At 47.7% G+C, this 24,390-nt stretch overlaps 1 protein-coding gene and 1 long non-coding RNA gene across 3 annotated transcripts in view; one reads left to right on the top strand and one right to left on the bottom strand.

The window, feature by feature from the left end:
- LOC123329496 overlaps window positions 1–24,390 on the top strand; it is a 95,750-nt gene that overhangs the window by 16,581 nt on the left and 54,779 nt on the right. The gene's annotated exons all lie outside the window — the stretch shown is intronic.
- KLHL38 (kelch like family member 38) lies at window positions 7,099–20,142 on the bottom strand. 2 transcript variants are annotated; one of them, XM_025265460.3, is made up of 4 exons: window positions 19,935–20,142; window positions 17,878–19,225; window positions 10,361–10,466; window positions 7,099–9,225 (listed from the first exon to the last, which is right to left on the bottom strand). In XM_025265460.3, exons 1-4 carry the CDS (start codon window positions 20,018–20,020, stop codon window positions 8,927–8,929), a joined length of 1,839 nt encoding a protein of 612 aa, XP_025121245.1. In that variant the 5' UTR covers window positions 20,021–20,142; the 3' UTR covers window positions 7,099–8,926. The 2 variants fall into 2 exon arrangements, with proteins under 2 accessions (XP_025121245.1, XP_025121246.3); XM_025265461.3 differs by having other exon boundaries at window positions 7,100–9,225; window positions 17,878–19,467; window positions 19,935–20,074.

The following is a 24,390-nucleotide window of genomic DNA, read 5'->3' on the forward strand; positions in this document are numbered from 1 at the left end:
TTATGTTGGCTAGACCGAGACTAGGACATGGTGGTGACATTGTGCTAACAGATGAGTTCTCTTAGATCATTTCTCGTGCCTGATCCTGGGCTTCTCTTCACGGACCCTAACTCCTCCTTGATAGGCATTTGGCAAACGTTGCTCACCTTGGGATTTTGGGAAGCTGCTCGAAAGCTATATCTTGTATACATTGACCGTGGAGTTCATTAAAGAGTTGCTAGTCCCTATGATGGCAACCCACTCCAATGTTCTTGCCTGGAGAATCCCAGGGACAGGGGAGCCTGGTGGGCTGCTGTCTCTGGGGTCACAAAGAGTTGGACATGACTGAAGTGACTTAGCAGCAGCAGTCCCTATGAAGTGGCTTGGTGGTGGTTTAGTCACTCAGTCGTGTCCAACTCTTTGACCCCATGGACTGTGGCCCACCAGGCTCCTCTGTCCATGGGATTCTCCAGGCAAGAATACTGGAGTGCGTTGCCATTTCCTTCTCCAGTGAAATGGTTTAGTTCAGTTCAATACACATTTACTGAGTACCTTCTCAGACATGGTCCCCACCCATGAGATGCCCCTGATGAAAAGGGAAGATGAGGAGCTGTCTGTCGTGGTGGCCCAGCCTGGGACCAAGGATGGTGCAGGTCATCAAGATGCCTTCTGAGGAGAGATGTTGTCTACATGGGATAGATAATGCCTCCTCCCCAAATTCATGACAACTCAGAACCTCAGAATGTGACCTTGGTTGGAAGTAGGGTCTTTGCAGACATAATAAGGTAAGGATCAAGATGCGATCATACGAGTTAGGGTAAGCCCCAAGTGCAATAAGAGACAGAGGAGGACATGCAGAGAAGGTTGTGTGATGATGGAGACAGAGATTGGAGCAATGCAGCTACTGGCCAAGGAATGGCAGTGTTTTCCAGGAGCCCCTAGAAGCTGGAAGAGATGAGGCAAGATTCTTCCTTAGAGCCTTCAGAGGGAGCCCAGCCCTGCCAATACTTTGATTTTGGATTTCCAGCCTCCAGAACGTGGGAGAACAAATTTCTGTTGTTAGAACCTGCTGAGTTGGCAGAGTTTGTTATGGCAGCCTTGGGAACCCCTGGGAGCCAACACAGTGTCTGAGCTGAGTCCTAAAGGAGGTATCAGAGCATTGCCCTCATTCCCACACTCTTTTCCCAGGTTGGAGCACATGCAGTTGGGGAAACTCCATTGGTCAGTGACAGCAGGAGCCTCATTCACCTCCTTACCACTGTGCCTGCATGTAGGGGTTTCTGCTCAGTGCTTGTTGAATGCATAACAGCTTATAAGTGAACGAATAAAGAAGAGAGCAGTGCTCTCAAAGGAGAATCAGTGAGCAAGAGGCAGGAAATGGGTTCTCAGGTGTGAGAAACTGTGGCAGCCAGAAGGGAGGGGCTACCAAGGGTTATCTGTGTCAGTTGCTTCTCCTTGGTCCAAGTGGGTACCGAGTGAAGTTTTTCATGGGGGACGTGCAGACTGGCCAGTGAAGAAGACAGAGAGAAATACCTAATACAGAGGAAGAGAAGGGAGCTTGACTGTGTCCATTGTCCACTCAACATCAGACACTGTGCTGTGTCTGTTAATGGCCATCATCTGTCTTGTCGTTCTCCAAACAATCCCTCAGGTAGGTAAAAGTCCACCCATTTTCCAGATATGGACACTGAGGCTCAGAGAAGTGAAGTAACTTTTTAGACGTTGCACTGCCAGGGAGTGACAGACCCTGAATCCCGGCCCAGGTCTCTCCTGCTCCCACATTTCTGTGCCTGCTTCCACAAATAAACAATTGTTGGCAAGGAAAGGTCACTGGGGTCCCTGAGGCTGGGGAAGGACTCAATGCTGTCCAAGTCCAGATGACTGGATTGGGTGAGGGGAAGGGGAAGATTCTCTGAAAAATGATCCAGGTGGGCATGTGGAGTTCTGGGGACCTGGATCGCCTGATGGCCATCAGCTGTGCCATTTTGAATAGTGTTCCCAGGGTTAAAAATCAATGTCATTTTCTTCCCCATCATATTTCATACTGCTCTAGTCTGTGTTTTTCATTGTTCTCAGGTTGGTCTGCAATAATAATTTTTAAAACGTAAGCACCATCGGGGTTCACTCCTGACTTAAAAGCACCAGTGCATAAGTTCTCACCCACAGCAGCATGAACGCCCTGGTGGTGTTTAGGGCCTGTTTGTTTGTGCAGGCACTCGTTCATTCCACAAGCACTCAGCGTTGTCTGAGTGCCAAGCCGTGATTGAACTTGGCCCAGGGGTTTATGGGGCACTGAGACTCTGTCTTCGCCTCCACGAAGAGCACCCCTTCTGGTTTCATTCCAGGTCTCTATGGTGCTATAATATGAAAAGAGCTGGAATAAAGGGAGGGAGGGAGAGGGGAAGGTGGGTAGAAAAGTTGGAAAGAGTTCCATGGAGGAGGTGAAGGCCAAGTAAGGGTTCAGTAGGTAGGGCTGGGGGAGGCACTGGAGCAGAAGTAGCCTGTGGAAAGGCACGGGGGGGTGTTGGAGCTGTGTGGAGAGGGTGGTGTCAGACGTACCGAGAACACGTTTGAGTAAAGCCAGTTATCGTCCTTGTCAGGGTGTTACAGAGTTTTATTATAGGTGGCAGGGGTACTTGGTTTTTAAAACGTGGATATCTGGGGCTTGCTCTTGTTCATCAGACAGAGCATGTGCTCATGCTCAGTCACACAGTCGTGTATGGCTCTTTGTGACCCCGTGGACTGTAGCCCACCAGCCTCCTCTGTCCATGGAATTTTCCAGACAAGAATACTGGGGTGGATTACCATTTCCTCCTCTAAGGATCCCTCTCACCCAGGGATCGAACCCACATCTCTTGCATCTCCTGCACAGGCAAGCAGTTTCTTTACTACTGAGCCATCTGGGAAACCCTCATCAGACAGGATATAAAAGAGGATGAAGCAGGATTATAAGGGGGAGACCATCTCGAGGGGAGACTGGACCCTCCAGGAGGGGGTTCACCTTCTGAGTCACCACTGCTCATGGGGACAAGAGTCAGGAAGGGTCTGCATGGGGTGGGGCCAGGATGCCAGCAACTGTCTCTCACTGGGGCCATGTAGCTCTGCCAGGGGACCACTGCTCTAGTATCTGCTGGTCATTTCCTGGTCAGCGTGGGGCCTGATGGTGGTCTCAGCACAGCAGACCTTCTTACAAGATGCCTGCTGGGAGTCAGGGCTGCGGGGGGTGTGTCTCAGTGCGGAAGCTGGCAGCCCCTCCTGTGCCCTGCTTACCGCTCCCCCACTGCAGTTTCTTTCCTCCCGTGCCGTTTTCTCTGCTAGTCCCCCTCCTGCTCCCTGGTGTGTTGGGACAGGGTGTTTGATGTTTCTGTTGATGTTTTCTTGCTTAGCCCTCACTCTGCTTCATTTCCCCCTCTTCCCTTGTTGCCTGTTGAGATGATTAGTCAGCCTAGTTGACATTTTTCCACTTAAAATGTTTCACTGCTCCTGGCTAAATATATTTTGACCTCAGCTCTGGACCGTGACTCTCTCCTCAAGCAGCAAGACTGAGGACACTTTGTGCCAAAACCTTCTCTCTCTTTCGTGTTGGTCTGAGTTTATCGTCAGCAGATTGGAAAGGATTCCTCGGGTGCGGAGGGTCATTTTGCAGCCCAGTTCAGATGTGGGGCTTGACCTCGGGAGGCCCAGGTGTGTGGCATGCACCTGTCACAGAGGCATCTAATCTGACGCACGGAGCTGGCCTGCGATGTGTGCCCTAATGAGCTTGGTTCTGGGACATCTTTCTTTATAAATCCCAGCAGGCAATTTACATAGTTTTGTGCCCCAGGGAGACTTAGACGAGCTCTGAGTAGCCACAGACTCTGGCAGCTTATTAAATATTGGATGGAGACGAAGGGAAAAGAAAGTCAAAGCATTAGCAAGTCTCTGACAGAAGGATTGTTGGAGGCCGCAGAAGGAGTTTATAGATGGCAAGACGCCTCCTTCTAATTCCAGGGAAATAGGGCCCTCTGGACAAAGCCTGCAGGCTTGACTGAGGTAGGCTGTGCCACCCAGAGTCACCAAACTTGATTTAGGAGCAGAAAGGAGAGGGAAAGCGGGAAGGACAGAGTGTTCCCTTAGCAGAGGGCCTGGGAGAGCTTAAAGTAGTGCCTATGCATACCTAGCTCTGAGTTTGAGATGGAGATCCCAGAGGTGGTGTTGATTCAGCCTCTGTGTCCACTTACCAATTCTCTCATCCACTCATCACATGTTTATCGAGGATCTGCAATCCCTGTGGCTGACACTGAGCCCAGCCAGCCCTGGCTCTGGGAATGCAGAGGAAAATGGAACAAGTGTAAGACTATAGAGGGGAAGATGATGACCAAATTATCACAGATAGGGTGAGGGCTTCAAAGGGGTCATATCAGAGACAAGGGGGTCATTTAATAGGAGAGTTGACCCAGGCTGGGGTGGTGGGGGGCATTGAAGACTTCCTCCATGGAATGACTTTTAAATCTGGAGTGTCAAGTATAAATTGAAATTACATTAGGTGAAGAGGTGGTGTCTGTTAAGCAGGGCCAAGAACAAGTGTAAAGACCCTGTGGCAAGAGAGAGGAGGGGGACTAAGAAAGGATGGCTAAAGCAGGGATGACTGTAGGGAGCAGGGGAAGCAAAAGATGAAGTCAGAGAGAAAGTCAGGGGCTGGGTCAGAGAACCCCCGGAGGCTAGATAAAGGCTAGATTCTTGCAAAGGTCTCTGGAAGACTTAACATCATTTTGAACAGGAAAGTAACATGATCATGTCACGAGAGTGTATGTTCCTCGGTTCTTTGTCTCGTCACAACAAAGATTTGGAGTGAAGGACATTAAAGCCCCCTTGGCGTGTCACAGCTCTCAAGTCTTGGATAGACCATGTTATAGCTCTCAGGTCTTGAATGGACCATGTTATAGCTCTTAGACAAATCAGTGTTACAGCTCAGTGTTACAGCTCTATTTTATTTAGAAGATAGCAGGAAAATCCATCTTTGAGGCGTGAGGGCACATCGATCCAAAGACACGAGGAGAAGTCTTCCCCAGCGTGCAGGAGAGAGAGAGCGAGCGAGCTAGCTTTGGCTCCTCTATTTATATGTTTATCTCTCCCTGGGCCTGTCCTGTGTAAACTGGGGCAGCCAGGAGTGTTGTTTGTTTTACCTGAGGTCCTCACTCCGGTCCTTGGACCTTCTTTTATTCTATTTTCGTGGGCTTTTCCCTTCCTTGTCTTTTAGCTGCCGCCATTTTGGGCTCCTACCTAACAATCAGAACTGAATTTTTAAAAGAATACTCTGCCTGTTATTTGAGGAACAATCAGAGAGACAGGAATGGAAGCAGTGAGTCTATTAGGAGACTGGTAGGAGGCGGGGGATGGCTGCACTCAGAGAAGCAGTGATGGAGACAGAGGGGCCGGAGGTATTGGGGGTCTATTTCAGGGTTGTCATCTGGCAACAGGACCAGATGAGGATGGATCAGATGGAGGCATCAGCAGAGACTCCAGGGAGCAAACCACATGGTTATGAACTGGGCAAGCATTTTCTGGTGGAGGGCACAGCAAGCTTGGAAACAGAAGTGGAAAATTGCTGGAAATGTGTGAGCTGGAGGCTGAGGCTGAACAAGAAATGGGGGACGTATTGGGAGGTGAGATCAGGAGATGAGAACAGAGAGGTGGCCGGGGCTGGTGGACAAGCAAGCTTGCGGATCCCTGCAGGTGGCCTGAGACAGCTGGGAAGGCTCTGGAGGGAACAGGGGAATGATCGATTCTGTCTCACTTTTGTGTGTAACAAAGGTCACTCCAGGTACATGGCAGGCAGGAGGAGAAGGGGACAACAGAGAATGAGATGGGTGGATGGCATCACTGACTCAATGGACATGAGTTTGAGTAAACTCTGGGAGTTGGCGATGGACAGGGAAGCCTGGTGTGTTGCAGTCCATGAGGTTGCAAAGAGTCGGACACAAATGAGCAGCTGAACTGAACTGAACTGAACTGAAGGGCACTCAGGCTGCTGTGTGGAGAAGAGGTTCAGGGGCAAAGTGGAAGCAGAGAGGCTGGTGAGGAAATGATGGTGATGGTTTAGCTGGAATCAAGGTGACGGCCAGGACCAGAGGCAGAGCTGTGGGTGGTGAGGTGCCATCTGTCTCTGGATAGTCTTGGAACAAACAGAAGGAGGTGTGAGAGAAAGAGCCAAGAGGAGTGTCTGAGGCTTTGGGCCCGAGAAACTGGGAGAGGGTATTGTTCTCTCCCAGAATGGAGAAGCCCATGGAGGGGTCATCTTGGAGAGAAAAGATTGATCTTGAACATGTTTAGTTTGAAGTGTCTCCTTAACATCAGTGTGGAGATGCAGGGTAGGCAGTGGAACCCACTTTCCGTTCTGTCTAGAGACAGAGAAAGCTGCCAGTCAGCAGTAGTGGGGCAGTGTGGATGGCCAGGCCCTGGGTGAGCTCGTGCACCCAGGGAGTCATGTGCTAAGTTGCTTCAGTTGTGTCTGACTCGTTGTAATTCCATGGACTGTAGCCCGCCAGGCTCCTCTGTCCATGGGATTCTCCAGGCAAGAATACTGGAGTGAGTTGCCATTTCCTCCTCCAGGGGATCTTCCCGACCCAGGAATCAGGCCCACATCTCTTATATCTCCTGCATTGGCAGGTAGGCTCTTTATCCAGGGAGTGAGAGTAGATCAGAAAAAGTTCTCAGGGCTAAGCACTGAGGTTAGTAAAGCACCACATAGTCTCCAGGAAAACAAGGAGACAAGGATGAACTGCAGGGAGAAGGAAGAGAATGGTTGTTCCAGAGGCTGAGAGAGGAAGGTATTTCAAGATGGAGGGAGGGTCCGCTGTGTCATATGCTGCTGACCAGTCAAGTCAGACGTGAAGGGACAGTGGGCTCCCTGTGTGGGCTTACGGAGTCATTGGTCACTTTCATGAGTACAGGGTCAGAGGAGAGGTGAGACTGAGAGCCTACTCAGAGAGGGTCAAAGAGAAAAAGCTGGAGTAAGGCCAGCCAACAGCTCAGGTGCTGACCATCTGGGGAGGGTGTCTGGACAACAGCAAAGTGGTCTGGGGAGCAGGGCAGAGCAGGAGAAGGAATGCAAAAACTACAAACTGGGAGGAAAAGAAAAGTCTGGACCATGGACCCGGAGAGCTGGGTGGGGAGGAAGGCTTCAGCTGGGGGGCACCGGGATGCAGGCTCAGGGCATCAAGACCCATTCTGGACACTTCCCTTGGCAGACAGAGGACTTGGCCTCTGCCGCTGGGCTGGGGCGGGGCTGGCAGGACAGGATGGGACTGGGACCAGCACATGAAGGTCTTCAGTGCCCGCGAGTGAGCAGGGTGGTGGTTCTGGACCTCAGTGCACGTACGTTACGGTCATCTGGGACGCTTTTCAAAAGTACAGAGTTCTGGGGACTTCCCTGGTGGTCTAGTGGTTAGGACTGCACACTTTCACTGCCGAGGTGGGCAAGTGAAGCAAGTTGCCCCAAGTGAGCAAGTTCCCCTTAGTCGGGGAACTAAGATCCTGCAAGCCACCTAGTGTGTCCGAAGAAAACAACAACCAAAAAAAAAAAAAAAAAAAAGCCCGAGCTCTGACCCTGCCTCTGAGAATCCCCATCTGTGCATCCTTAGTGAGGCTCAGCCCCATTTTCAGACTTCTTCCCAGGTGATTGTAATGTGCCAGCAGCTTCAGCTAATTCCCATGTGTAGGACTGAGCCAGCGTGGAGACACTTTGAGATAAAGAGGGCCATACAGAAATGGCCAGCCCTGGCATTGGAAGGGCCACAATTGCGGTAAACTCTGAAGGAATTTGTTGGCTTTCCTTAGGACGGCAATTCTTATAACATTTATCAAAATGAAAATCTTGATAAATTCTGCAGGTTTATAGCTCCCCAGAGGCTGGAGAAAAACATCACTTGGCAGCAGAAACACACTTTATTTACTTATTTTTTGTGGTGGTGCAGATAACTTAGCAAATACTAGATACCAAGTTTCATATACTCTTCTGGCATACCAATGCACTACATCCTAGAATGCAGAGAAATAGTGTGTGGATGTACTTAGTCACTTTAGTTGTGTCTGACTCTTTGTGACCCCATGGACTATAGCATGCCAGGCTCCTCTGTCCATGGGATTCTCCAGGCAAGAATACTGGAGTGGGTTGCCATTTTCTCCTCCAGGGCATCTTCCCCAGCCAGGGATCGAACCCACGTGTCCTGCATTGGCAGGTGGATGCTTTACCTCTGAACCACCTGGGAAGCCCACAGAGAAACAGTCAGGGCCTGTTTTTCCTGATGCCCCCTGGAGGAAGGACTTCCAGGGACCCTGCTGGGTGTCTTTGCCCTCTCATTCTGAATTTCCAGGTTGTTCTGGAAAGATGTGGTTTTGTGAGCTCAGCTTTTATTTCTTGCACTGGGAAACTACTTCTATTCATTATGTCCAGTTAGATAGGTTGTCAGCAGCAACTGTTAACCCTACCTTGGCCTGTAGAGACACAATCCAGGACAAGCCAACTATAGTAACACAGTCACTGGAAATGGTGATTGGCTCAAGAGGGAGGCTTGGAATTAAAAAAGGGCCAATCACCATCATTCTGGGGGAGCAGTTATTATATGGATAGTGGTAAAGTTCCTTTCTGAAGCTCGAGAGTGTGGGTCAGGATTTATCAGTTGCCATTGTTCCAACACTGTGTGGATAAAGAAGCCTACAGATGAGGTAGAAAAAGAGGGAGGCAGAGAGAGAGCGAGCGAGAGAGAGCGAGAAAAGACACAGAGAGACAGAGATCGAGCAAGAGACAGAGTTCTGTCAGCAATGTGCTTGGTCCCAGGCCTCCAGGCTCTGGAACTTTCCCTCCTGTTAGCTCCCCCTGCACCCTTCTAGGGTTAAGCTTTTTGGAGCTGGGCTCTGTCTCTTGCAACCAGAGCATCTTGACTAGGACAGATGACTTCTCGGTTTCTCATGGAACCCAGGGGACGGTGGAGTGGTGGGGGATGCACTGGAGGGTGAGGCAGGCGTGGTCAAAGAGCTTGTGAGGCAGCTGCCCCTGGGACGTCCAGGTGTCCGTCTCGGGGTCGTAGCAGTCGAAGGAGGCCGAGTCCTCGATGCTACAGTCCGTGGTCAGCCGCCGCCCGCCCGTCACGTAGAGCTTGTTTCCCATCACCGTGGCCCCATGGTGCATCCTCCGGTCTTTCATGTCCGCGCATTTGACAAATTTGTTGGACTGAGGGTCATAAGCAAGGATCCTCCTCGTATAACCTGAAAACCAAATGGCATATTGAGAAGGTCAGTGATGCTTAGTTGGGACTGGAGGTGGGCATTCCGGGGACCTGTCTGATCTCCGCCATCGCCTAACCCTGAGGCTGTACTTTGAACTAAAGCGTGGGATGTTTCATTAAGCTGGGGTCTGGACCTGGATCTATCTGACTTGAGTCTCTGCGTCTTTTTTTTTTTTAGTCATGCTGCGTGGTATGTGAGATCTTAGTTCCCTAACCAGGGATTGAGCTTGTGCCCTCTGCAGTGGAAGTGTGGGGTCTTAACCACTGGATGCCAGGAAAGTCCCAAGTCTCTGCATCCTAACTCAAAGTGAAGGCAGCATGCATGTCATCCTTAAATTGAGAACAGAGATTCCAGGGGCCTCTCAGCTTCATTAGCTTTTTCATCTTTCACATATGCTCATTCAAGAGCCTTAACAATTCCAAGAAGGAGCTTTGGGAACTCAGAAATGGGTCCCCACAACAGCCTTATCTAGTGGGTACTTTTAGGACCCCCATTTTACAGATCAGCAAACACAAGCACAAAGAGATTAAAAACGTGTCTAAGAGCATACACACAGTTAGTGACAGGCAGAGTCAGGGTTTGAACCCAGGTCTATCTGCCCCCCCCCCCCCCACCCCAACCAGCCCTCTTAACTGTAACATCCTGGAATTGCAGAGAAATTATCCCTTAGCAGCTAGTCTTATTTACAATAGCAATTTTTTTTTTTTTTTAAGTTTTTGCCCTGGGTCTGGGATAGTGCTAAGTGGTTTAGATAGGTGAGCACATTTTATGATCACAACTCTGTGAAATAGGTATTACATGATTTCATTCCTTTTTTACAGATAAAGACAGGGAGAGACTTCTGGATGAGAAAATAGCTTTGTCAAGTCGTCTACACTCCCCTAGCTGGATGGATGTTCTTTTATTTTATTTCCTTATTTTTTTAATCTTATTTTATATTCGGGGTAGAGTTGACTTACAATGTTGTGTTACTTCCAGGTATACAGCAAAGTGGTTCAGTTATGTGCTTTTAAAAAGGCTGTCTTATAGGACAACACCTGTCTGTCAGTTACCCTTTTACCCAGGAAAGATGCCAGGTTCATGTCTGGCCTTGTGATCCTCCGTTCAAACTTACCTCCCACGATGACAATCCTCTCCCCAAGCACCACGGCAGGGGCACACACATTCTTGATCATTCTCGTCTCCATTTTGAACCATGTGTTTCTGGAAATGTGATAAACCTGAGGGAGAAATAAAATCACGGCACTGCATTTTAAAGTGATATATGTTTTTAAGAAGTAGAAGTAGTTAAGAGGGTAGAAGAGCAGTGATCTCTCTTTCTTTGCATTTTTTCTCTGGTTCTGAAAATATAGGTATCTTACCATCAATAAACAAAATATAATTATATAACAGAATGAAGAAACTGTTATCAGAAATTGGTCTTTATGTGGCCCATGAGATCAGTGGCTGTGCTTCTGTGGAAAGGACTGAGAATTATGCATTTGAGTTGATAGTATGTGTTTGCTTACCTTGCTTGGAACATTTCTTTCTTTTCAGTGAGAAATGGAGCAACTTGGACTTGCATAAAACCAGTGATCTTTGAATCATTTTTATTTCTGGCTCATGTTTAGATTTCAACATGTTCCAGTCTATCTGAGAGGGCCTTAGGGCCAAGAATAAATTTGGGTCTAAACGAGGAAGGCTTTTGAACAGGTCATGCCTGAAAGTCATTAGAATTATAGAAAAAAAAAAAAAAGGAAGCATGAGAAAAGGAAGAAAGAGTAAAGAGATGGGGGCAGGATTTCTTGGCCTTGGTCTGAAATAGAGCAGCAAATCATGATTCTCAGCTGTGTGTGTGCGTGCTCAGTCACTTCAGTCGTGTCCGATTCTTTGCGACCCCGTGGACTGTAGCTCGCCAGGCTCCTCTGTCCATGGGATTATCCAGGCAAGAATACTGGAACGGGTTGCCATTTCCTCCTCCAGGGGATCTTCCTGACCCAGGGATCAAGCCCGCATTGCTTCGGTCTTCTGCATCACAGGTGGACTCTTTACTGCTGAGCCACTGGGGAAGCCTTCCCAGACATGTGCTCCTATTAAATCCCTCAGTTTAAAGTTTAAATATCAAATATAAGTTAGTTCATGGGAGATATGGGATGGACTTTACATAAGAAAAGCAGGAACAAAAACTTTCCAATATTCTTCATGGAAAATTCTTTCTGTTTGAATTATAATTCAGTTCAGTTCAGTTGCTCAGTCTTATCCGACTCTTTGCGATCCCCTGGACTGCAGCATGCCAGGCCTCCCTGTCCATCACCTACACCTGGAGTTTACTCAAACTCATATCCGTCGAGTCAGTGATGCCATCCAACCATCTCATCTTCTGTCGTTCCCTTCTCCTCCCACCTTCAGTGTTTCCCAGCATCAAGGTCTGTTCAAATGAGTCTGTTCTTTGCATCAGGTGGCCAAAATATTGGAGCTTCAGCTTCAACATCAGTCCTTCCAATGAATATTCATGACTGATTTCCTTTAGGATGGACTGGTTTAATTTCCTTGCAGTCCAAGGGACTCTCAAGAGTCTTCTCCAACACCACAGTTCAAAGCATCAATTCTTCAGTGCTCAGCTTTCTTTATAGTCCAACTCTCACATCCATATGACTACTGGAAAAACCATAGCCTTGACTAGACAGACCTTTGTTGGCAAAGTAATGTCTCTGCCTTTTTAATATTAAAGGCCTTATATTTTATCATTTTATCAAATTTGATCTTCACAACCATCCTATGACGTGGATACCACTACTTCCCTCCATTTTTCAGATTAGACCATTGAGGCTGAGAGAGGTTAAGTAACATGCCCAGGGTCACACAGCTAGACTGAGTGGAAGAGCCCAGAGTCCATGCTTTTGTTCACCACACTCATGGCTCTGCTTGGGGCCATGGAGGTATGGCTTTTCTTTTCTTTTTAAAAGATTTTTAAAAATTGTGTACTACTCTAATTTGCATTTATTACAGTATTAGTAGTGTTTAAAGATATCTGGTGCTTAGTCAAGCTTCCCTGGTAGCTCAGCTGGTAAAGAATCCATAGTGTTTAAAGGTATTTGGTAACTGTTTGTATTTTTGGCCACACCATGCAAAGCATACTGGATCTTAGTTCCTCAACCATGGCTTGAACCCATGCCCCCTGCAATGGAAGCTCAGAGTCACTGGACCACCAGAGAAGTCCTTTTTGTAGGTTTTTAAAAATCAAAGTATAGTTGATTTACAATATTGTGTTAGTTTCAGGTATTGTTGGTTATCTATTTTATATATAGTAGTGTATATATGTTAATCCCAATTTCCTAATTTATTTGCCTGCCACCCCAGCTTTCTCCTTTGGTAACCGTAAGTTTGTTTTCTATGTTTTTGTATTGTAAATATGTTCATTTGTATCTCTCTCTTTTTTTTTTTAAGATTCCCCATGTAAGTGATATTATATGATTGTCTTTCTCTGTCTGACTTACTTCACTTAGTATGATAACCTCTAGGTCCATCCATGTTACACAAATGGCATTATTTCATTCTTTTTTATGGCTGAGTAATATTCCATTGTATATATGTACCACATGTTTACTCATTTGTTGATGAACATTTAGGTTGCTTCCATGTCTTAACTATTGCAAATACTGCTGCAATGAATATTGGAGTCATGTATCTTTCTGAATTATGGTTTTCTCCAGATATATGTCCACAAGTGGGATTGCAGGATCGTATGATAACACTATTTCCATTTTTTAAGGAACTTCCATACTGTTCTCCATGGGAATCCTTGGTGGTGCATCAGTAAAGAATCTGCCTGCAGTGCAGGAGATATGTGTTTGATCTCTGGGTCAGAAAGATCCCATGGAGAAGGAAATGGCAACCCATTCTTGCCTAAGAAATCTGATGGACAGAAAAGCCTGGCAGACTACAGTCCACGGGGTCACAAGAGTCGGACTTGACTTGGCAACGAAACTCCCGCCACCACCACCGCCATGCTGTTCTCCGTAGTGAATGCACGAACAGTGCAGGAGGGTCCCTTTTTCTCCTGTGTGGCTCTTCTTGATGGAGGCTTTCGAGACGAGCTCTCTTGAAGTCTCTGTCAGTTCTCAAAGTTGGTGAAGCATAGAAGAGGCCACAGCTAGAGAGGTTCAACCACAATGGCTGGCAAGCCTTGTGTTTTAAACCATCTGCAGATATGCAGGTGACACTCTGAAAAATGAGATCCTTGAAGGAAAGCAAATACTGATTGCATTTTACTTGAGTAATTGCCTCCTGGCTTGCTCTTCTTTAGCAGTTTTGAGGATGGTTTCAAAAATAGATTAAACATTTGCTCACAATTCTCATGATATCCTCAGAGAGGCTGAAGCAAGGACAACAAAGGATGGTTTGTCACCCTGGAGGAAGTGATACTTTGTTATGGTAGAAGGTTTGCCTAATGCCCTCCAGCCATTGAAGCAGAAAGAAGGCCAGGAAGAAAGGTACATCTACATACACAATTTGCACAGTAACCCCCCCACTCCCCCCCCCAACCCCCTGCCCCGGCCCCTCCACGGCAGTTTAGTCCTTTAAAAGAATGCTTGCGTGCAGGTAAACCATCTGATGAAGAAATCTTTGTCCCTATATCTGAAAACCCAACCTTCCCCTTCAAGTAACCCAAGCATTCATCCCGAACTATATATCTGAATGAGTACAACTTCCATGACAAAGCTAAATGCTAAGTAGATAAGAAGAGCTTCCAAACTGATACTTTTCCCATTTTCCCCTTCTCCGGACTGCAGGGTGAAAGGATCACTCACATGTTAGTGTTTTGGGTTTTGGTTTTCAGTTTTTTAAGATTCTTGTTTGATTGTCTTGTGCATTTCTGGATGAAGTAGCTTATAAACTCTTTTGAGCTTTGCATTTATTCTTAATAATTGATAACAATTTTGTAATGTGAACATCATCAACGTATTTGTTGACTTAATTTTGAAAAATAGTTTGTTTTTTTTTTAAACAGGAAGGGCTCTAGCTTTTCATAGAAACACTTTATTATAAATCTGAGTGGTGTGGCCAGAGTTTGGAGGGGCACAGAATGTGTCTCTCTTGGCTCAAGTACACAAGTGAAATCTGGAACAGGCTTAGAGTCTGCCTAGATGGGCAGGGAGGAGTGGGAAATATGGGCTGGAGAAGTGATGGGAAGAGAAAAACAAGGAAAGGATTGAATAGAAATGATCACTTTTCTGTGTCATCACTGGCACCAACTTAGTCCAAGCTGCCATCATCCTGGACCTTGCCTGGACCTCTAGAAAGATCTGCCAGTTCTCCTTCCTTTGTTTTCTCAGGCCTCCTTCAGTTCCTTCTCCATGGAGCATCCAAGTGAAGTGAAAGTCTCTCAGTCATGCCCGACTCTTTGCAACCCCATGTACTATACAGTCCATGGAATTCTCCAGGCCAGAATACTGGAGTTGGTAGCCTTTCCCTTCTCCAGGGGATCTTCCCAACCCAGGGATCAAACCCAGATCTCCCACATTGCAGGCGGATTCTTTACCAGGTGAGGCACCAGGGAAGCTCATGAAGCATCCAAAGGAAATTCTAAAAATGTGAATTCGACTACTTCACCTACCCTGCTACTCTCAGGATTGAACCCCAATTCCTTGACAAGGCCTGGAAAGCCAGACCAGCCTCATCAACACAAACACTCATCCCCCAAGAATGTTCTAGAATTTCTGTAGGAAGGGCTCAGGGGCAGCAATCTGGGTAGAGGTAGTTGCTCAGTATGACCTGGGAAGGGGGCTGATGGAGATTACAGGGGGACTGACCACCCCCAGCTCCGCCTTGGTGCACAACCTTTCTGCCCCTTCCTCTGTGTTACAACCATCTTGTCAAGCTTTTGGTTCCTCTAGGGATGGGCTGCACCCTCTTTCTGCTTAGGGTCTTCTGCCAGCTATCCCCTTACCCAGGAACACCACCCCTCCTCAGTAGAAGAGTCTGACTCCTCCTCCTGATGGCACTCATCTGCTCAGAGAAGCTGCCTGCCCATCTTGGTCCACGTCAGAGTCCTGTGTCCACCATGTGTCCTCTTCCTCTTTTATCTTCCATCCTCACCTCCTTCTCTCTTTTGCCTCTCTGCTAAAGTCCACTTACACCAATCTCACAGAGTTCTCGCCAAAGAACTCTGCATCCTCACACCCTCCTAGATTCCCTCCAGACTGGTTTAGGGGACCCCTCAAAAGCCTCTTGATGAAAGTGAAGTGGAGAGTGAAAAAGTTGGCTTAAAGCTCAACATTCAGAAAATGAAGATCATGGCATCCGGTCCCACCACTTCATGGGAAATAGATGGGGAAACAGTGGAAACAGTGTCAGACTTTATTTTTCTGGGCTCCAAAATCACTGCAGATGGTGACTGCAGCCATGAAATTAAAAGACGCTTACTCCTTGGAAGGAAAGTTATGACCAACCTAGATAGCATATTCAAAAGCAGAGACATTACTTTGCCAACAAAGGTTCATCTAGTCAAGGCTATGGTTTTTCCTGTGGTCACGTATGGATGTGAGAGGTGGACTGTGAAGAAGGCTGAGCGCCGAAGAATTGATGCTTTTGAACTATGGTGTTGGAGAAGACTCTTGAGAGTCCCTTGGACTGCAAGGAGATCCAACCAGTCCATTCTGAAGGAGATCAGCCCTGGGATTTCTTTGGAAGGAATGATGCTAAAGCTGAAACTCCAGTACTTTGGCCACCTCATGTAAAGAGTTGACTCATTGGAAAAGACTCTGATGCTGGGAGGGATTGGGGGCAGGAGGAAAAGGGGACGACAGAGGATGAGATGGCTGGATGGCATCACTGACTCGATGGACGTGAGTCTGAGTGAACTCCAGGAGTTGGTGATGGACAGGGAGGCCTGGCGTGCTGTGATTCATGGGGTGGCAAAGAGTCGGACATGACTGAGCGACTGATCTGATCTGATCTGATCTTAGAGCACCCCTCTATTCAGCATCTGAATCTCAGTTCTCTCCTAAGCTCCTGGAGAGTAAGTGGGATTTACAGCTCCTGTCTGTGTCCCCAGGGCACCCATGTAACTCCTCTAAATGAACAGAGCAGATCTCAGGAGCCTCCTCAATCATCTTTAGGAGAGGGACTTCCCTGGTGGTCCAGTGGTTGGGACTCTGTGCTTCCAATGCAGGGGGCTTGGATTCGATTCCCAGTTGGGGAACTAAGATCCCACATGCCACATGCGTGACCAAAAAGTAAAAAAAAATAAAATAAAGAGAGGCTTTTTATTAAAGGTGAATTACAGAGATTAGAATGTGCATAAAGTTGGAAAACACCCAATATTCTGACATTTTGATCTTTATTAATCACACTTCTCAGGGAACTTGTAAGTGAAATTGGCATCTGCCTATCGTTTAAGGCAGGGGTTCCATAACCTGGCTGTGCCTTAGAATCTCCTGTAAACTTTAATAACAGTGAATGTCAGGATCCCACACATGGAGATTCAGATTTTGATTCAGCAGATCTGAGGTCTGGCTCCTGGGCTTTTGGTAACAGACTATGGACCAGGGCTTGGGAATCTTCTTTTAAGGCCTTACTGATTTGGGTTAGGAGCATCTGCAATATTTCTATTCTGTTGTTCAGTTGCTCAGTTGTGTTCAACTGTTTGACCCCATGGACTGTAGCCCACCAGGCTTCTCAGTCCATGGAATTCTCCAGGCAAAAATACTGGAGTGGGTTGCCATTTCCTACTCCAGGGGATCTTTCTGACCCAGGGATTGAACTCATGTCTCCTTCTTGGCAGGCAGATTCTTTATCACTAAGCCACCTGGGAAGACCTATAGAACTTCACTATCTGACATTTGATGTATTCTAGCTAGATTCTTTAGATGTATCTGATGTACCTTTGTATGTATTAACCTTACACAAAAGAATTCATAAATGGATAAAATCTTGCTGAAATTAAACTTTCTTCATTCCTTCCTCCCTCCCTTCCTCCTTTTTCCTTCCCCTGAAACTAACAAGCATGTATTGTATGTATATATGTGCATATGTATGTGTTTATATGTGTATCCATGTATTTGTGTATGTATACATGTGTTTGCGCACATCCATATGCTGGGAGGGATTGGGGGCAGGAGGAGAAGGGGATGACAGAGGATGAGATGGCTGGATGGCATCACTGACTCGATGGACATGAGTCTGAGTGAACTCCGGGAGTTGGTGATGGACAGGGAGGCCTGGCGTGCTGCGATTCATGGGGTGGCAAAGAGTCGGACATGACTGAGCGACCGATCCGATCTGATCTGATCTGATATGTATACATGTGTGTGCATGCAGCGCACACACACGTGTATGAGTATATGTGTCATGTATGCATTTGTACATATGTGTGTGCGTGTGCATGCGCTTGTGTGTAGACATAGTGGGAAGAACCATTTACCTGGATACATGTGTGCATACATACATGTATACGTGTGTGTGTGTGCACGTGCACGTGTCCAGGTATGGTGGGAAGGACCATTTACCTGGATACATACATGCATACATGTATACGTGTGTGTGTGCATGTAGGTGTGTGCAGGCATGGTGAGAAGGACCATTTACCTGGATACATGTATGCATATGTGTGTGTGTGTGTGCACATGTATGGTGGGAAGTACTGTTTACCTGGATAAGGCGCACAGGGTTCTGCATGATGTCTTCTCCCCCGAAAAGGTAGAGTCTCTGGTCTTTCACAGCGACTGCAGGGTGGAGGACCCCCACTGGCATGCTGGCCATCCTCTCCCAGACGTTGCCGACGCTGTCATATCTCTCCATGGAGCCCATGACCTCATGCCCCTCACCAATCCCCCCAATGGAGAAGATGAAGTTCTTGTGGGCAGCGCTTCTGTGGGAGTAGCGGGCCGCCAGCATGGGCTGCCCTGGCCTCCACTGATTGAGTTTCAGGGAGAAGACGTAGACCTTGGCACTGGGCACGCTCTTCCCCACAGCCATGCCCCCCAGCAGGTAGATGCTGCGGTGCAAGGAGACGGCTGAGGCCTTGTACAGGCGGGCTGGGAGTTTGGCAAGGCTCTGCCACCGGCTGGTCTGTCCGTCGTACAGCAGGACGTCCCTGGTGGTCTGCTGGTTGTCTTTCCTTCCACCCAAGAGGATGAGGAAGTCTTGGTAAGAGTTTCTTGGTGGGACATGCCACAGAGGTTGGAGGCCTGTGGAACTAACGGTGCTGTATAGAGAAAACACCTGCCTCTTGGCAGTCTCCAGGATGGTCTGGCAGGGGGGCGAGGACTGGAGGAGGGCATCATTGGCGATGAAGTGGTGGAAGAAGGCCGGGTGGACGTACTGCAGCCTGACCTGCTTGAACAGTTCCTGCATATATCGCTTCCGGGTCTGGAGGTCATGCTTGATCCAAACCATGAGGGCCTCGAACACCTTCTCTTCCTCCCCACACAGCCCATCATCCCCCAGGTAGTCTCTCAGTTCCAGGGCACAGAGCTCCTTCAGGTCAGCCGACACGGCCACCTCTGGGAAATATGTCAGGGCCACCTCCCTGGCTTTCTTCCGGAGGGTCTCACAGCTGAAGATATCGGAGAGTCTGGTCATGCCCAGGCAGTTGCTGGGGGTCAGCTGGTTCTGGAGGAAGGAGGAGCAGGCCTCGAGCAGCTTGGGGTACTGCAGCATGGACGCGGCCTCCATCAGGGGCAGGACACTCTCCACAGTGATGTGTGCCTCGCCCGTGTACACATACAGGATGATTCGCTCCAGAGTTGAGGCATCGACGCCTTTCAGCTGGACCTTGGCCTCTCGGCTCTCCCGGAAGTTGCTGCAGAACATGGCCCTGAAGTAGGGACTGCTGGAGGCCAGCACGTTGCGGTGGCAGGGGACCTCCCAGGACCCGGCGCAGATGCTCACATCGGTCAGGATCCGATTTTGCCTCAAGTCATTGAGCTGCCTCAGCAGGTCAGAGGAAAAGTCATGGTCTTTGAAGAGGAGCTCATCTGATGACTCCGTGTCCATCCTGCAAAGACAGGGAGAAGTCCCAAGAGGGAGGTCATCCTGGAGGGTTAAGCTGTGGCAGCTCTGAGACTTAGAGCACATCTATTTGTCCATTCACTAAGTTGTTTGTGGGTACCGCTAAGAATACTGCTTAGTGAAGACTGGAAAATGGGACCACCTAATGTATGGGCCTCACAGTGAAAATCTCTCTATTCGGTTATGATTATTCTCAAAGGTAACAGAGAAATAGCATCTGCAGACAATCTGAAAAAAGAAAAGAAAAGAAAAACAATTTAAAAAAGAGAGAGAAGATGGTTGGGTAAGTTGGGAGAGTTGAAGGTGGCAAGTGGTCACAGGAGCTGAAACGTTAGCTTAAAGCAAGATGACAGTCTGTGCATTTGAAGCAGAAGTTTGTGGACCTTTCTCTGGATTCTTAACATATCTCTTACTTAGTAAACTCATCCAAACATCTTTCTGGGTGTTAGTCATTCCCCACGGATGTCATGCTGGGGGCGTGGCCTCTGGTATCAAGACAGAAATGAGGGATGGAAATGGATCTTTGCAATGTTTTGTTTTTATTTTTAAACATGACCTCACAGAGCGTTGTGGGTTTTGTTTTTAAAATGAGATAAATAGAAAGCAGAGACCAGACGATACCCTGGGCAGGGTTTATTGGATGACATCTGGCCACCCATCCACCTGCAGAAGAATTAAACATTAGAGCTATTTACCTCGTTTTCCTGCAGTGACAACCACCGATACCTGCCGCAGCTGGTCCCTCCGGAGACTTTCCACCTCTGGCTCCAAGTGAAACCATAAACCCAGGCCTTTCCTTAAGCTGGCAAATAATTTGTCCTGGGAGAATTCTGGATTTGTTTATGCTGAAGGCACTTTCACAGTTTTCTAGAGCTTTGTGAAAGAACTGCTGGGCAGAGAGACCGTGTATACATTCCAGGGCTAAGAATAGTTGCGTATGTACTTTCCACTGTTATGACATGTGACTTTCCATTTGCCTTTTGCAGCAACCCGAGGGCCTGTGGGGCCGGCGCATGCCCACATGCCTTGTTTCCTTGGCAAATGTTTACATGGGCAGAAATAGATTTGGAGGAATAGCTTCTCTTAGACAAGACTTTGCTGCCCACTTGGACACATCCCGAGTCCCTTGTCCTAAAAGTGCCTGGGAATTCTAGATGTCTGTAAACAGGTTGCTGTGACCTGGGAAAAGTCACTGAAGATAGTTCTGGGTGAGTTTAAGGTGGCAGATGGTCACAGGGAAGCCAGAACATGGGGGCCCAAGGGCATTGCTCAGTTGGTCTCTCTTTCCTACCATCTGCGGGCAGGATTGCTGGAGGAGGGCTGTGAGTTCCTCCTCCAGGCTCCAAGGTGATGGTCTCTGTGATGAAAATTGCTTTAGATATTTGTGGAGCACTCCCAGGGTTTCAAGACTTGGGGAAGACCAAAGCATCATGGATCCTCCTTATCGCGGGGGCTTCTGTTTTAAAGTGGCCAGGGCAGTCCTCTTGTGGGTCACACCTGCTTCTCACCAGAGCCCTGCTGACTGTTCTTCAGTTCATTTTTTAAAAAATAGTTCAGCCTTGCTTTTCTGTTTTATTTTTCCAATTTTTCCCATCAGAGAGGCTTGAGCTAGAGGAAGGAGGCTAACTGTGTTGCTCCAGGAGCAGAGTGTGGGCAGGAGAGAGAGAGAGAGAGAGGACGAAAGGAAGGAGAAGAAAGAGGAGGGGGAGGAAGAAGAGAAGGAGAATGCTGATGGTGATGGAGTAGGATGCAATATCCAAATATAAGAATTAGAGCCATGCTGGAGGGCTGTAGAGCTGCCAGGGTGAGTTAAAGGGACCCTGAATCTATCTTGTCTCTGCGTCCAGGGAGGTCCTGATTGAGGGTACCAGCAGTGAATGATGGCAGGGAAGCCTGGCTTTCTCTCCTTCTCAAGTCTTGCTGGGATTATTGCAACAGTCGCTCCCAACCCTCGCTCCTTGTCTCTCCCTCCAGTACATCCACCCTGTCACCACCACAGTCACCCCCAAGAAGCCAAATCAGAATCTGCCCGTCCCTCAGCATCATGCCCTTCAATGGCCTCCACTGCCCCGTCTGCAGGATGAAGTCCAGACTCTTTAGCAGGAATCAGATTGGTCTCCTGCCATCCTCCAGGACCATCTCCTGCCACTTCCCTGTTCCACTTAAGTTTTTCACTCTGGTTCCCTCAGACAACTTGCAGATCCTTGTAGGTGTCTGGTCCCTGTTGGGGAAGCTGGGCTGGGCTGCCTTTAAGGGCAACACAGAGCATGGTGGCAGGGGGTTGTCTTACATAGCTGCACATCACAGAGTAGAGAATGCCCAGAAGAGTCTAGAAAATCAAGATCAGGAAAGCGTATCCATCACAGGTCACTGGGGCCAGGTGCCTAGAGGTCGGAATTAGGAGCAGAAGATCTGAGCCAAGGGTGGTCAGAGACCCTGGAAGGTAGAAGCAGAGGGCTGGAGAGAGCAGCTGTCAGAGCTGGTGGCTGTTTTGCACTTCTGCCAATGAAGAAACTGCTTGCCAATGCAGGAGATGCAAGAGACATGGGTTCGATCCCTGGGTCAGTAAGATCCCCTGGAAGAGGAAATGGCAACGAGTTCTAGTACTTTTGCCTGAAAGGAGCCTACAGTCCATGGGGTTGCAAAGAGTCGAACACAACTGAGTGAATGAGCACACTTGCACTTCTGAGCTATGCTGGGGATATATGAACGAGTAACCAAATTCCTTCAAGGGCCTGAGGTCCTTCTATTTGTGCTTCTGGGCCTTTGCACATGCTCTTCCCTTTGCCCTCCTTTCCATTTTCACTTCTGAACTCCTATTCATCCTTCAAAACCTTGTTTGTACATCAGCATCTCTGAAAGTCTTCCTTGACCTTCTGAGTACTCAGTCTTCCTCTGTGCTGTTTCCATGCCCTTCACACACTTCCAACAGACCATGCCTCACACCCTCATTGCAATTATGTTTGCCTGTCTGTGTCCCTTTTGTTAGAATGGAAGTGTCTGGACAGCAAAAACCTTATCTTAATTGTCTCTCTATCTGCAGTGTCTAGCACAGTGCCTGCCACACTGTGGCTGAATTATATATAGTTCCTGAATTGAGCATAACAAAGGGGAGACTGGGGAGACAGAGCAAGTTCTGCTGGGTGCCCTTCATGCCCCCTGTTTGCCATATAGGTTTAGCCAGGCTGCCGTGTTCAAGGCTTCCCTGATGGCTCAATGAGTAAAGAATCCGCCTGCAATGCAGGAGACACAGGAGATGCAAGTTCAATCCCTGGGTTGGGAAGAGCCCCTGGAAGAGGAAATGGCAACTCACTCCAGTATTCTTGCCTGAAAAATCCCATGGACTGAGGACCCTGGTGGACTTCAGTCCAAAGGGTCTCAGAATCGACTGAGCAGCTGAACACGTGCATGCACAGCTTGGTACCTGTCCATTAGAACACAATGTAAACAATGCTCTGGAGCAGTCCTGGATGTCCTTCGTCTTAATCAAATCCCATAACATGGTGAAGTGAAAAGGCAAATGAATGCTTTATACTGCAGAACAAGAGTTAAGTTCAAGTTTGGGACCTGAACTGTGAAGTCTTCCCAACTCCAAACCTAGTGCTTTTGTCTTTGACCTTGCAGTCAGCACAAGGAGAACAATGATCTCCTTATTGCTCTGAGGTTCCTGTATTATTTCTCTTCCAGACAGTGGGCAAGCTAAGATTTGGTGTGAGGGCAATAGGTAGGGGTTTCTGGGCATGAACTAACATGGCGCCACTCATTGGTAGGAATCCTGGAGTGTCCCCTACGTTCTCTAACTAATTAGACCTTCTGGGATCCAGCCCTGTCACACGTTCAGACAAGCCCTGGTGTGCAGCGCCAATGTCTGACCAACTTTAATGAATCTTTTGGATTCTAAAGTTTTAGAAAAAACAAGCCCCCTTCTGTTGGCCTGCCTATGAGGAAAATTGCTTTTGCTTAGTCACTTTAGTTATGTCCAACTCTTTGGGACCCATTGGAATGTATAGCCCACCAGGCTCCTCTGGCCATGGAATTCTCTAGGCAAGAATACTGGAGTAGGTTGCCATGCCCTCCTCCAGGGGACCTTCCCCACCCAGGTATCAAACCCACGTTTCCTGCATTGGAGGTGGATTCTTTTACTGCTGAGCCACTGGGGAAGCCTACTAGGAGAATTCTACATTAAACATTCGGAAAAGACACAGTCTTGGTGTTTACCTCCTAAGAGGCACACACGTATAACACTAAACCCAACCCCAAATGTGTATCTACTACCCTCACCCCCATGTAACCCCAATTGGCTAATTTCAATTCATGAATCTATTTGTGTCCAATAGTCTTATGCTCTTTGTCTTAACTTTATTTCCTGACCTTTTCTGGGAGATGTCTTAGTTTAGGGTCTGAACATATGGCAACTTAAGATAAATGAGCACATTCAGCTCCTTGCCTCTCCTTGTGATTAAAATCGGTGTCATAAGGAGTCAGGAGTCAGGCTTCAAAGGCATGAAGACTCAGGAGAATCTTCACATCTCCTCTCGGCATCTATGTGGTCTTGGGCAGGTAGCTTCTTCTTAACTGAAGTATAATTAGTTTACGATATCATATTAATTTACTGCATAGTGGTTCAGTATTTTTACAGACTGTGCTCCATTTAAAGTTACTATAGGATAATTGCTATAATTCTGTGTGTGGTACAGTATGTCCTTGTTGCTCACCTATCTGATACAGAGCAGTTTGGGTCTCTTTAGCCCATACTCCTAATTTGCCCCTCCCCTTCTTCTTTGGTAACTACACTTCCAGCCTCAGTTTCTCCATCTATTAAATGGGGATAACTTGATCACAGAGAAATAATGTACGGGAAGCATCTAGTAAAGTGCCTGACACAGTGTGGGTTCACAGGAAGTTGTGGTTAGTATTATTCTATTACTTTGAAAATAATCTCATGAGATCCCAATATTTCCTGTACTCAGTTTTCAGCATCTAATTTAGTCTCCTGCTCACTGTGGCTGTTTCCTTTGCCCTGAGCAAGTGCCACGTTCCCTATTATCTAGTCAGCTTTCAGGAGTCCTGGATTCCGATCCAGGCTCTGCCAGGGTCAGACTGTGTGTTTTTAGACCCAGTCACGTAGCCTCTCTGGCTTTGTCTCTTGAC

The sequence above is a fragment of the Bubalus bubalis genome, chromosome 15 (genome assembly GCF_019923935.1).
Source record: "Bubalus bubalis isolate 160015118507 breed Murrah chromosome 15, NDDB_SH_1, whole genome shotgun sequence".
Classification (NCBI taxonomy): Eukaryota; Metazoa; Chordata; class Mammalia; order Artiodactyla; family Bovidae; genus Bubalus; species Bubalus bubalis.

Excerpts from the sequence above, each read along its gene's own strand:
- KLHL38 (XM_025265460.3), bottom strand. The coding sequence starts at position 20,020 with ATGGTTTCACTTGGAGCCAGAGGTGGAAAGTCTCCGGAGGGACCAGCT. Across the intron at positions 19,226-19,934 it reads TGTCACTGCAGGAAAACGAG|GATGGACACGGAGTCATCAG; the intron begins GTAAATAGCTCT and ends CTGTCTTTGCAG. Across the intron at positions 10,467-17,877 it reads ACCCTGTGCGCCTTATCCAG|GTTTATCACATTTCCAGAAA; the intron begins GTAAACAGTACT and ends TTTCTCCCTCAG.